At 36.2% G+C, this 11,320-nt stretch overlaps 1 protein-coding gene across 3 annotated transcripts; it reads left to right on the top strand.

The window, feature by feature from the left end:
• Positions 1-277: 277 nt before the first annotated feature.
• Positions 278-10,902, top strand: LOC107808495 (UDP-galactose/UDP-glucose transporter 5B). 3 transcript variants are annotated; one of them, XM_016633026.2, is made up of 12 exons: positions 278-431; positions 551-704; positions 4,636-4,749; positions 4,953-5,045; positions 5,236-5,301; positions 6,298-6,396; positions 7,985-8,064; positions 9,164-9,276; positions 9,996-10,084; positions 10,226-10,312; positions 10,407-10,475; positions 10,578-10,902. In XM_016633026.2, exons 2-12 carry the CDS (start codon positions 600-602, stop codon positions 10,689-10,691), a joined length of 1,029 nt encoding a protein of 342 aa, XP_016488512.2. In that variant the 5' UTR covers positions 278-431; positions 551-599; the 3' UTR covers positions 10,692-10,902. The 3 variants fall into 3 exon arrangements, with proteins under 3 accessions (XP_016488512.2, XP_016488513.2, XP_075090162.1); XM_016633027.2 differs by having other exon boundaries at positions 299-431; positions 528-704; XM_075234061.1 differs by having other exon boundaries at positions 333-428; positions 557-704.
• Positions 10,903-11,320: the final 418 nt, after the last annotated feature.

An 11,320-nucleotide genomic window follows, 5' to 3' on the forward strand; every position in this document is an offset into this window, starting at 1 on the left:
CTTGGCCAAACACTAATTACTGCTCAAAAATACTTTTTAAATTAATTAGCCAAACACAAATTAATTCTTACTAAAAGTACTTTTTAAAAAGTATTTTTAAAATAAAATATTTTTCAAAATAAACAGATTTTAGAAGTTCGGCCAAACAAGCTATAATATGTAATGTATGTATGGACATGTTATGTTTGGTTCAGTGGGTCCTTTCCATCTGACGGCATCACACCCTCGGTCATTACCGAATTTTGTTTTAAAAAAAGAAACATAAAAAGGGGAAAGCGGTGAAAGCATAAACCCGCCGGCGGAAACACTAAACCGGTCTTTTCTGTCAGTCCAAAAGCTCACTCACTCACTCTTCCGTAACTCCCGGAGTTAAATCAACAGCGATCTGCAGAACTGAACTCCGGCGACCGTCCGTACATTTCTCAGCCGTGGTGAGCTTCATGTTTCAGTTTCCCATTTTATACCTTTGTACATTTATATAACGTAAAATACACACATATATTTTATGTGTGAGTTTGTATGTATAGATGTTTTGTGTGTTGTATTGTAGATAGAGGTGGCGGCAACGGCGACAGCGACAGCGGGTAATTGGATGGGATATGGCGGAACCACTATCGCCGCCGGTGAAGGACAACAAGGTGCTCAAAGGAGCTTTTGCAGTGGGTGGAATCATGTCTACTCTCGTCATCTATGGAATCTTACAGGCATGTTGCTTAATATCGTGATCTTTATTATGTAATTATGTGATTAAAAACAAGCATGATCAACACACACACGAGATGTGCTTATGCTTTAATACAAATGAAATGTTTGACTAAGCACGAAGTTTGAGATATTTTTGACTAATGTATTATATTAGTGGGAGTAAAAGAAAATAGTGAATTAACACCTAAGTATGTGATCTCGTGGTCAATGAAATGGGTCAAAAACCATAAGGTTTCAGCTTTAAATTTTAGCTGGAAAAAATACTAGATGATTTCTTTCCATCTGTCCTTGGTGTACAAACTTACCCGCTATCTGTGTTGGTGGAAGGTAGCAGGTACCTCATGAATTTAGTCGAGCTACGCGCAAGCTGATCCAGACACCATGGTTATCAATTAAAAATCATAGTGAAATAATGATTGCGATGCTAGCTTGATAGAAAAAGGCATTACAACAAAGTTTAAGATTTCACCCCATGGCTTTGGTCTAGTGGTAATAGTACAACTTGTGATCTGTGCGTTAGGGGCACGTCATAGGTTTGAACTCTGCTGCTAACAAAAGTCTAACATTTAAACAGAGTAGGGTGGAGGGGCGGACCTATTATCTACTGAGTCTCAAACTGTGCACAACTGGTCCTTGAAGATTTCTAGGTTATTAAAAACAGTTTACGATTTGAACTTTTAATGGATTTCATTTACTGGAAGTTGTGAAAGTTGGATAGAAAAAGAATGGTGTTAAATATGTTGGAACATTCTAAAACAGAAAGAATGTCATATAAATTGAAACAAATAGAGTATGCTTTTTAACATTATGAAAATTTCTAAATGCTTTGAGATTCACTATATTGCTCCACGCTTATTTTGGTCGGAGAGGTAGTTATAATAATATAATACTGTTGAGGGTTTTAGAAAGAGGGTGCTTGCATGATTGCATGGGAAAAGGAAAATGAGAGGAAACACTTGCCACTTAGGTTATTTATTCATTAGTGACTGAAAACTGAAAAAAGCTTTAGTTATTCATGTATACTGCATAGAGCAGTGTAAGATGTCTTTGTCTAATACGTGTTGGATTTTGTTGAGTTGCACATAAAAGTCCAACATCGGATATACAAAGAAATTCAAAGAGGAGTTTGAATGTCTTGGACAACTCGACTCATCGCTGATCGGTTTTGTTTTAAATATTTGGATTGTTTACTATGGTATAATAGGCAAGCATCGGCACACTAATTCTCACACTCGTAGGTCTGCATGGATGTCCATGTGTGAACCTCAGGTTTGGATTATGTGCAGAAGGGCGTTCACCTGTATATAAAAGTCTCTCATTGGATAAGCAAGTGTATCTAAAGGGGTTGAAAAGTGACCGGGCAGCCACTCCACTCATGGGTCTTAAGGTTTTGGTTTGAGTATGTAGATTCTTTTACTAATTCGATAATCCTAAAAGCTTTTGAATGTTTAATATGCAGTTGGAGCAAAGAGAAATAGTTTTGGGTATTTAAGCTAAGAGCTTTTGGCAAGTTCTTGTCAAATGTGCTTTCATTTTGCTAATTCTATAAGTTTTGAGTGTTCCATTTATTATTGAAAATGAATAAAAGAAACGCTTTTGGTATTATGTTCTAGTATGAAACATTTCCAATTTATGTATTTTAAAAGACTTATCCCCTCATGACTTGTCTTCGGCTCACTGAAATTTCAGTCCTTTATGGGATTGAAACAGGCTTATACATGTGGGTGTAATAACATGATAGAGAGTCTATACAATTTGAAATTGCAGTTTCCAAATGGCAGCGTATGCTGAAATGGTTTCACGGCATAGTTCCAAAATCTGTTAGTACTCAAGATAGTTAAGATTTGTGCTTACAATGGGGCCCAAAGGAATTTACAAAGGAAGCCATAAGGTGCGGAAGTCCTTCAGAACAATCTCTGTTCTGACGACAGTTTTTGATACTTAAATTATAGTCACAAGAGGGACGACGACCTCACATTCGAGAAATATACATGTAAAAGAGCTATCGAAGATATAGCTCTCCGCAGAGATTGTGGCGATACAAGTCAGTGTGATTGAGGTATTTCACTTTATTCATCTGCCCATACAGGATTTTGGATGTATGACATCAGTCTGCTGTCTCATGTAATTGAGTACAACAACAACATACCCAGTGTACTCCCACAAGTGGGGTATGGGGAGGGTAGTGTACTCCCACAAGGTAGAGAGATTGTTTCCGATAGATACTCGGCTCAAGGAAAGCATTTCAAAGCAATTTTGAAAAAGAAAACCGGTAGTGAAGAAGCCATGGAAAAATAGTAAGGAAAGCATTAGAAAGCATTTGAAAAAAAAGGAGCAATAACCACAGCAGAATAATAAGATAAACGAAGCACATCTGACGTGCTCCTTTTAAGAGGTTTACTTGAGTATAGCTATTGAAATTCCCATCACTAAATGTGTGAAGTGTCAAGAAGGATTATTCCTCAAATCCATCCATAGATGACGAGGATGGAACTGTTTCAGGGGGTTAGCCAAGGATCCTGGCTGTTCAGCATTTCTGTTACAGGCATAGTGTTGGGCGTGACTAGAATGGGGAGTGACTATGAGATCTATGTTGGGTACAGTCAATTTACGAATGGTGTCATGTCTTTTCAAAACGTAGCAAGCAGTTATAAATGTGTAGCTCCTCTACAAGGAAAAAAAAGGGAGCATATGGAGGAGAAGAATAGAGCATAATATTGTATTTGGCAAACCATAACTTATCACAAAAAAATGTATTTAGCAAGCCATAAAACAAATATTCATAAAGGAAAACTATGAATTTTAGGATTTTTCTTCTATCGATAAATTGTCTACATTCGCTTATTCTCCGTAACAGTTTTAGTTTCTGCTAAATTTTTTCTATGCCCATATCCTAAGTCTAAGGGCTTAAGGCAAATTAGCACCTACTGACAAGTGACAATATACCTGAATCTTTGTAACATAGGCACCATTTGAGTTCTACTGTGGGAGCCACATAATATGTGTGTGTGTGTGTGTGACTGTGTACATTTGATAAGTAGGGAGCCACATCATATGCGTAAAACGACTCTGTAAAGTGCATGTTTCTCAGTGGAACTGCCATCAGACTATTCAGACACAGGTTAAAGCAAATCGTTCTTATGGTGTATCATATCTTGGCGAGGTGTACTTATCTCAGCACCTACAAGGTCGAACATGTCTTCAACTACATCATGGATATGCATTTTTTATTAGTTAATTAGGAATCTATAGCAATGAAGTCCTACTTTAAGTACTTAGACATGTTGGCGTGCTCGTTTAGGCACTTGATCAAAAAATGATTGACAGCTTACTTCAGTTACATAAAGCTGTTGAATAAGTGTTCTCTTTTCATGACATCCTTTTTGTTTTGTGCATTCTTATTAAATATGACTGCTACTGAATAATAATGACCCCTCCTGGCGCTATGATTTATTTATGAACTCTTTTATGTTTTCTGTTGATTCTCATGTAAAATCTGCTACTTCCATAGTTTACATGTTAAAACAGACACATAGAAACATATAACCCCCCCCCCCCCTCCAAAACCAAAAAAAAAAAAAGGACTGATGTGATCATGTAAGAAGCAACTGTTGACAATTACCTCTGAAGCATCCAGTTCCTTGATCTATATCCTGCTTTCCAAATTCTTTAATTGAAGATGTAACTAAAAATAAGAATGGGGATCTTCTCTATTTAACATATGTTCTTTTAAGGTTTCGTTTGCACTTTCTTTCTTTAGCTGCATATTTCAGAGAAACGGCATAAAATATATAATAATTTATGCCCTGTTCAATTGCTCACTTTGATTTTATTTTAGTCCCATATTCATAAAGCAACACAATTTACATTCACTTTGGATATTGTGTACTTTTTATTTCCTTGACATGATGATAGAATTTGTACTTGCAGGAAAAGATCATGAGAGTTCCCTATGGCCCTAATAAGGACTACTTTATATACTCATTATTTCTTGTCTTTTGCAATCGGATTACTACCTCTGCAGTCTCTGCTGGAGTTTTACTGGTAATAGAAATCTTCCAGGCTATAAGCTCAAAAGACTTATTCATCTAGTACTGCAAATATACCCTAACATGATTCTAATCACTTGACTTCTGAGAGCCTCTTGACGAGGCAGAGAATGAAGTCTTCAGTATTAGATGTGATTCTTAGGAATTTTGCCACACACTACACTAAGCATTTACCTCCAGTTCTTCTCTGATTTGCAGGCAAGTAAGAAGGCATTGGACCCAGTAGCTCCAATCCATAAGTATTGTATTGTTTCCGTGTCTAACATCCTCACAACAACTTGTCAGTACGAGGCAAGTTTTTTCTTCTTCCTTATGATTACATGAAGTAATAGACAAAGGAGAACAAAGATAGTAAGCCTTAAACAAAGAAGATTGTGAAAAACAAACACAAATACGATTTGAACAAAAAGGTTGTTGAAATTTTGGCAGCTGTCAAGTAACAACTAACAAATACTGATAATTTTGATTAATTCTTGCGCAGGCTCTCAAATATGTCAGCTTTCCAGTTCAAACCCTGGCAAAATGTGCCAAAATGATACCTGTAATGGTAAGTTAACTTGCTGTAGACTGTTGTAATTGCTGGAAAAGGAAGTACATAGAATTCCTCTGTGTGAGACTGGTGTAGAATATTTCTAATCAGTTTCTAAAACATTTTCTGTTCGAGTGTTGGCATTGCTGTTTCGAGGCTTCTAGCTATGTTGTTTTGTTCCTCAAATTCATCACGCACGTGATAATCGTATCCGTCTACTTTGAATGCTTCACATTTGGAATAATTTTTCCTTAAAATTTGTCCGTCCTTATGAAAATATAACTAGTAGAAGCACTAAAACTAAGGGGTCGGTTGATTGGGGAACAAGTTTTATCTGGTGATTATAAATGACGGGATTATAATACAAGGATTAAATAATGAGGGTATTATTTAGTGGCCTTCACTTTTATTGGTAGATGTTTTGTTCATTGGACTAAAAATGAGATATACAGGGTATAATACACAACATGTGTTTGGTTTAAACTAGATAAATTGGGGTAAACTTTTTTTCCCAATTTTAACCTTGTCTTTCTTAAATATTTTGGAGAAAAGCTTTTGAGAAGGGTAAATGTGTCATTTTTTAATCCAGGGATTACTAATCCCGGGATTGTTATCCCACATAGAGTGTGGTATAAGAATTATACCACGATTGTGGTATAAATAATCCCAGGATTGCTATACCCGGAATCAGAAATGGTACCAAACGTGGGATACTATAGTCCTATAATTTTTTCCGAGATTATAATCCCTTATCCCTCCAACCAAACGACCCCTAAACTTATAAGGTATTTTCTAGGTTTTCTTTTGGTTATTTTAGCACATAGCATATCAATAAAGAAACGCCTCATTCGCTGAAGCTTCTAAAAGTAACCTATTTTTCTGAATAATTTAGCCTTTTTTTCATCTCGTAGTTTTCCTTTGTCTCTCCTACAATGTTCTGCTTATACAAATTACACTATTGAGTTATGCTTCCCATTTGATACCCATTTCATTTTTCCTTTTGTGTTCATGCAGATATGGGGCACTATCATCATGCAAAAGAAGTACAAAGGGCAGGACTATTTCGTTGCATTCATAGTCACACTTGGTTGTTCGTTATTTATTCTGTACCCGGTAATAACTTATGTCCTCTTTTCAGTTACATATTGTGTTTCTCCGAATTGCCATTAAACCAAATTATAACAGGAATTGTTTTCAGAACGTATTTTCCGTGGATCTTTCAAAATTCATGTGCTTTGGTTGACCTTGTAGTAGCCATGATTCATCAGGAAAGGAAGTTATCTAGAAAGACCTACAATCTCTTGGAATCCCTATAGATTTAGGGGAGAATAGAATACGCTGAGAGAAAAAGATCCATATAGGCGATACCAACTATTTGGATCAAGACTAATCATGAAAGCAAGCTTCCAATAGGTCCAATTTTTGCTAGGAGTCCTTTTAATCTTCGTAGACATTCGTATATCAGCAAAAAATATAAAGAACTGCTAATACAAGACAATCTAAATCATTAAATATTGGAAAAATGGTTTCAGATGGAGCAAAACGGATAGTGAGGATTGTTATGAGTTATGGCCAATCCTAACTAGCTTGGGATTGAGGCTTAATAGTTATTGTACTGGATCACTAACTACAGAGAGATATGACAACATACACATCCAATGGACAGATATAACGGCCTAAATAAGGTACGAGTACTGAATGGGAGATTACGGGGTTGAAGTTCCTATACTCTTTTTTTTGGGGGGGGGGGGGGAGCCATCAACGTTTTTAGGCAGCTTGTACTGCAATTCCCTGGAACTTTCATGCTGACCTGAAACACGAGAATGAATATTTTACTGATTCCGTATCTTTGGAATTAACTAGAATTGTGTGACGCTAATGTTGTTTACCTTGTGAGGACCTAAGTTACTCGGACTCGGCAATTTGGGCACCGTACCCGTGTCGACACGACACTGACATGGGTAAGGGTGTGAGATCTGTCGGATCCGGTCAGACGAGATCGGGTGTGTTACCATAATTTTAAGGAAAATTTCCGTAAGTAAAGGAAGTGGTACAAATCTCTTTATATTTTTTATTGTACTATCCCATGAAAAGTGGCTTTCTTGTCAAAAAAGTGGGGGTACCGAGTGAACTTTCTTGTCAAAAAAGTGGGGTACAGAGTGACCTTTCTTGACAGCAAAATACATCTTTCCTATATTTTCTCTACCTACTTTCCCTCCAAAAGACCAAGAAAATGGACAAAGAAGCCATTCTCTCTCTCTGCTTCATCTCGACTTTCTGTGACCAAAGCCAAAAAAATTCAAATTTTTTTCTTCATCCAATTTATAGCTATATTTCTAGATTTTTTATTAATTTTTCGCCGAATTCCCGCACCCGTACCCGTACCTAGATCCATACCCTCGAATCCTAAAGTTTAGATCATGAAGGATCCGACCTTTGAATCCGTACCCGTGTTGGATACCCGTACCCGAGTCCGAGTAACTTAGGTGAGGACTGTCTTTTGAAGTCAGTTATTTACAGAATTTACTAGCACCAAACAGAATTATGTACTTCTGATTTTCCAATCTAATACAGGCTTACTAACAGAATTATTGTTTCTGGTGCTTGTACTTGTGTTTGGGTTGCCTAGTATCTGCAGTATATTAGCTTGTGCAGTTGTACCCTCGAGGTAAAGTTTTTTACAGTTTGTTTTTGGTTCTAGGCAGAAGGTGATATTAGCCCTTACAGTAGAGGAAGGGAAAGCACCATTTGGGGAGTTTCTCTTATGATGGGTTATCTTGGGTATGAGTTGACATTATCCAACATTTTAAACTTTGGTTGTTATATTAATGAAATGTTAAGTTAAACAGCTGGATTTGCTTAAAATTGACACTTTCTTGAGAATGTGTTCTAGAGATCTAAAAAACTAATTTTCAAGCTTTCTATATCGTACCTTATACTTTAATGATGTTGTTTAGCATTAAACGTTTCTATAATGTTCTCTCTTTCTATGTGTTCTAGAGATCTAAAAAACTAATTTTCAAGCTTTCTATATCGTACCTTATACTTTAATGATGTTGTTTAGCATTAAACGTTTCTATAATGTTCTCTCTTTCTATGTGTTCTAGAGATCTAAAAAACTAATTTTCAAGCTTTCTATATCGTACCTTATACTTTAATGATGTTGTTTAGCATTAAATGTTTCTATAATGTTCTCTCTTTTCCTTCCTTGATATACTGTCTTTCACCTTATTTTGTATGATTTATTGTTAGATATCGAACTCCGAATGCTCTATGCTTGGAAACTGCTATGTTGATCCAAAGTTGGAAGAAGATCACAATGTGCTTTGTACTAACCTTTTGAATGATTAACATGTTATACGTAGAACTCATATTTTGTTAGCTTTACGGTGTACAAAATCTATGTTACTTGGCATATGTACCTATTTCTCAAATTTTAATCCATCTGTTTTGCTCTCCCAATAAATTCTTACAATTCCATTTGCCTGATGCTATTGCTCAACTAGCTCTTTTAATTGGTCCATAGCAGAGTAATACTTAAGATAATACCTGAGTCAAAGGAAAGATATCAAAAACTTCACCACCACTAGCAGATACAAAATTTTAACCTAAGAAGCAAATATGCCCCTATCCGATTTTCTCTTTCATTAGTTTTTGTTTATATGACCACTTTGTTCTAAGAGAACATGTGCTTACCAGGGAGAATTTGAGTATTAGCTCCTGTAACATTCACTCGGATATGTTGTTGCGTCTTTTTTGCCCCTTGAGATCTCCACCTGTTTAGATGAGTAAAAGGAGCAATGTGGTTATCACCTATTAAAATTGAATATTAATTTGTTAGCTTCTGAAACAAGGCTTTAATAAGCATTTGATCTCACAGGTTTGATGGATTTACGAGCACGTTCCAGGATAAACTTTTTAAAGGCTATGAGATGGAAATACACACTCAGATATTCTACACAACTGTCTGTTCTTGTCTTCTTAGTTTCACTGGTAAGATCTCTTTTATTGCAGTTGGGAAACAGGTCTCTGTTTGAGTGAATATTAAGGAATTCAATCTACGTCTCTAAAAAGATAATACACCGGACAAGCTGTTGAATACTTCTCTAAAGTTAACTATTCTGCTGTTTTCCATTTCTTCTTGCTAAGCTTGTCATCTCCAATAATTTCCATGGTTTGCTGGGAGGACTCACAGTTCTTGTGCTCTATATATTTGTTGATAGCCTTTTAATTGATTCTATAAATTGTCTCAAATGCAAATCTCAAACAACAGCTTATGAGTAAGAAGACTTAGTTTTCCAAGCTTCAGTGTGTTTGGCCTTGAATTGCTTTTCAGTTTAGGTCCGAAATTTTGACTATTCATAGCACTACACACCAATCAATTTTCCGCAATGTTCTGAATAATATCCTTTCTGTGTACTGCATATTATTTGACCTTTCTGTTAGATGATTCTGGATGAAACTCTAGCCAAACATCTGCATTCACTAGGAAAGAAATTCTTGAGAGCTAGTTAAGAACTTAAGATCCAATGATATGGCTGCAGCTCTAGTGAGTTATCATTTTCTCTTAGGATCAGTATGTGGTTGAATGACATAGCTTTAAATGTTTATAAGGTGATGTAGGGTGCCCCAAGTTTGTATTAAAGGCATTTTTCTGGTTTATTTTCCGATGACTATATATGACTAGAATTTGCTTTTTATTTTCCATTTAGGTCTAATCATGCAGGGCAATCTTCTCATGGCAATTGATTTTGTATCTCGCCATCATGATTGCTTCTTTGACATTGCTCTGCTTTCGACTGTAAGTTGTTTTAAAATATGAAAATCCTGATTTGTTTAAATAGAGATTCTCTGTTCTTGCTTAACAAGTACTTGTCCAAATTGTGTAGAACTCGTTTCTTTCATTAAAAATGTAACTATCCGTTTGGATTTCTTTTTGCAGGTAGCGACAGCTAGTCAATTCTTTATCTCGTACACAATCCGCACATTTGGTGCTCTAACCTTTGCCACCATAATGACCACAAGACAGGTAATAAGAAATAGTTTGAGGGTTTGAAAAGGAATGATACTCACCACTTGGTGGACATGTGCCTAACTGATATTGGTGCTGAATTTCATTTTAGTTGGTGAGCATTTTGCTGTCTTGCTTGTGGTTTGCTCATCCCCTCAGCTGGGAGCAATGCCTAGGAGCTGTAAGCATTAACTTCTTTCTCTCTTGGCTTTGGAAGCTGAAACTTCAGTTTTTGTTTTCTGTGGAGAAAAAGTTGTTTCACATTTGATTTAAATTTTTTCAGGTTATTGTCTTTGGGACCCTTTATGCGAGAAGCTTTTTGAATAATAAAAAGAAACTATTAACATCGGACAATACTGAAAATAGAGCTTCAAGTCCACCAAAAGGGAATCCATAACATGTCCTTGAAGGATTCTGACCCTTGCAGTAACTAATTTGAAGTAGCTCTCGGCAACTTAAGCTGCTTTGATTTAAATCTAACTAAAGATGGAATAGATGGGAATTTTATTTTTGGTTACTCCGTGTGGAAGGCTAGCGTGCTGGTTCATAACAACCTGCATCAATGATTTGATATGCATTTGAAAGAAACTTTGAGAGCCTGCCTCGTATATTTTCTCTTGTTGAATTATACCCTCGTCAGCTATAGAAGCTATCTGAATTTTGTCCTTCCAAGTCTCTATGTATCCCCCCCACAACCAAAAAAAAAAAAAAAAAAAAGCACCCCCTATGGTCCTTTAGAAGGGCATAGTTTTGGGTAGAAGAAACCATATACTCTTATCTACTAAACAAGTTGTGAGTTGTGACCACTTTCTGTATATCTAGACTTCTTAAGCTTGTGGCTTTCTGTGGGATCATTGCTTGTACGTTATCATGTGACTTTTATACAGGGTGTACGAAACCAAACGTCTTGAATTAGCTTACGAAAATTGAAGGATATAAACATGAATGTTTGAAACTACTGTAGCAGATTGGCAGGGAAAATGATAGAATTTATCTATCGTTTTGGTTCTGAATCACTGCTCTGGG

This window comes from Nicotiana tabacum, chromosome 17 (genome assembly GCF_000715075.1).
Source record: "Nicotiana tabacum cultivar K326 chromosome 17, ASM71507v2, whole genome shotgun sequence".
Classification (NCBI taxonomy): domain Eukaryota; kingdom Viridiplantae; phylum Streptophyta; class Magnoliopsida; order Solanales; family Solanaceae; genus Nicotiana; species Nicotiana tabacum.

Excerpts from the sequence above, each read along its gene's own strand:
- LOC107808495 (XM_016633026.2), top strand. The coding sequence starts at position 600 with ATGGCGGAACCACTATCGCCGCCGGTGAAGGACAACAAGGTGCTCAAA. Across the intron at positions 9,277-9,995 it reads TTGTCTTCTTAGTTTCACTG|GTCTAATCATGCAGGGCAAT; the intron begins GTAAGATCTCTT and ends TTTTCCATTTAG. Across the intron at positions 10,476-10,577 it reads GGGAGCAATGCCTAGGAGCT|GTTATTGTCTTTGGGACCCT; the intron begins GTAAGCATTAAC and ends AAATTTTTTCAG.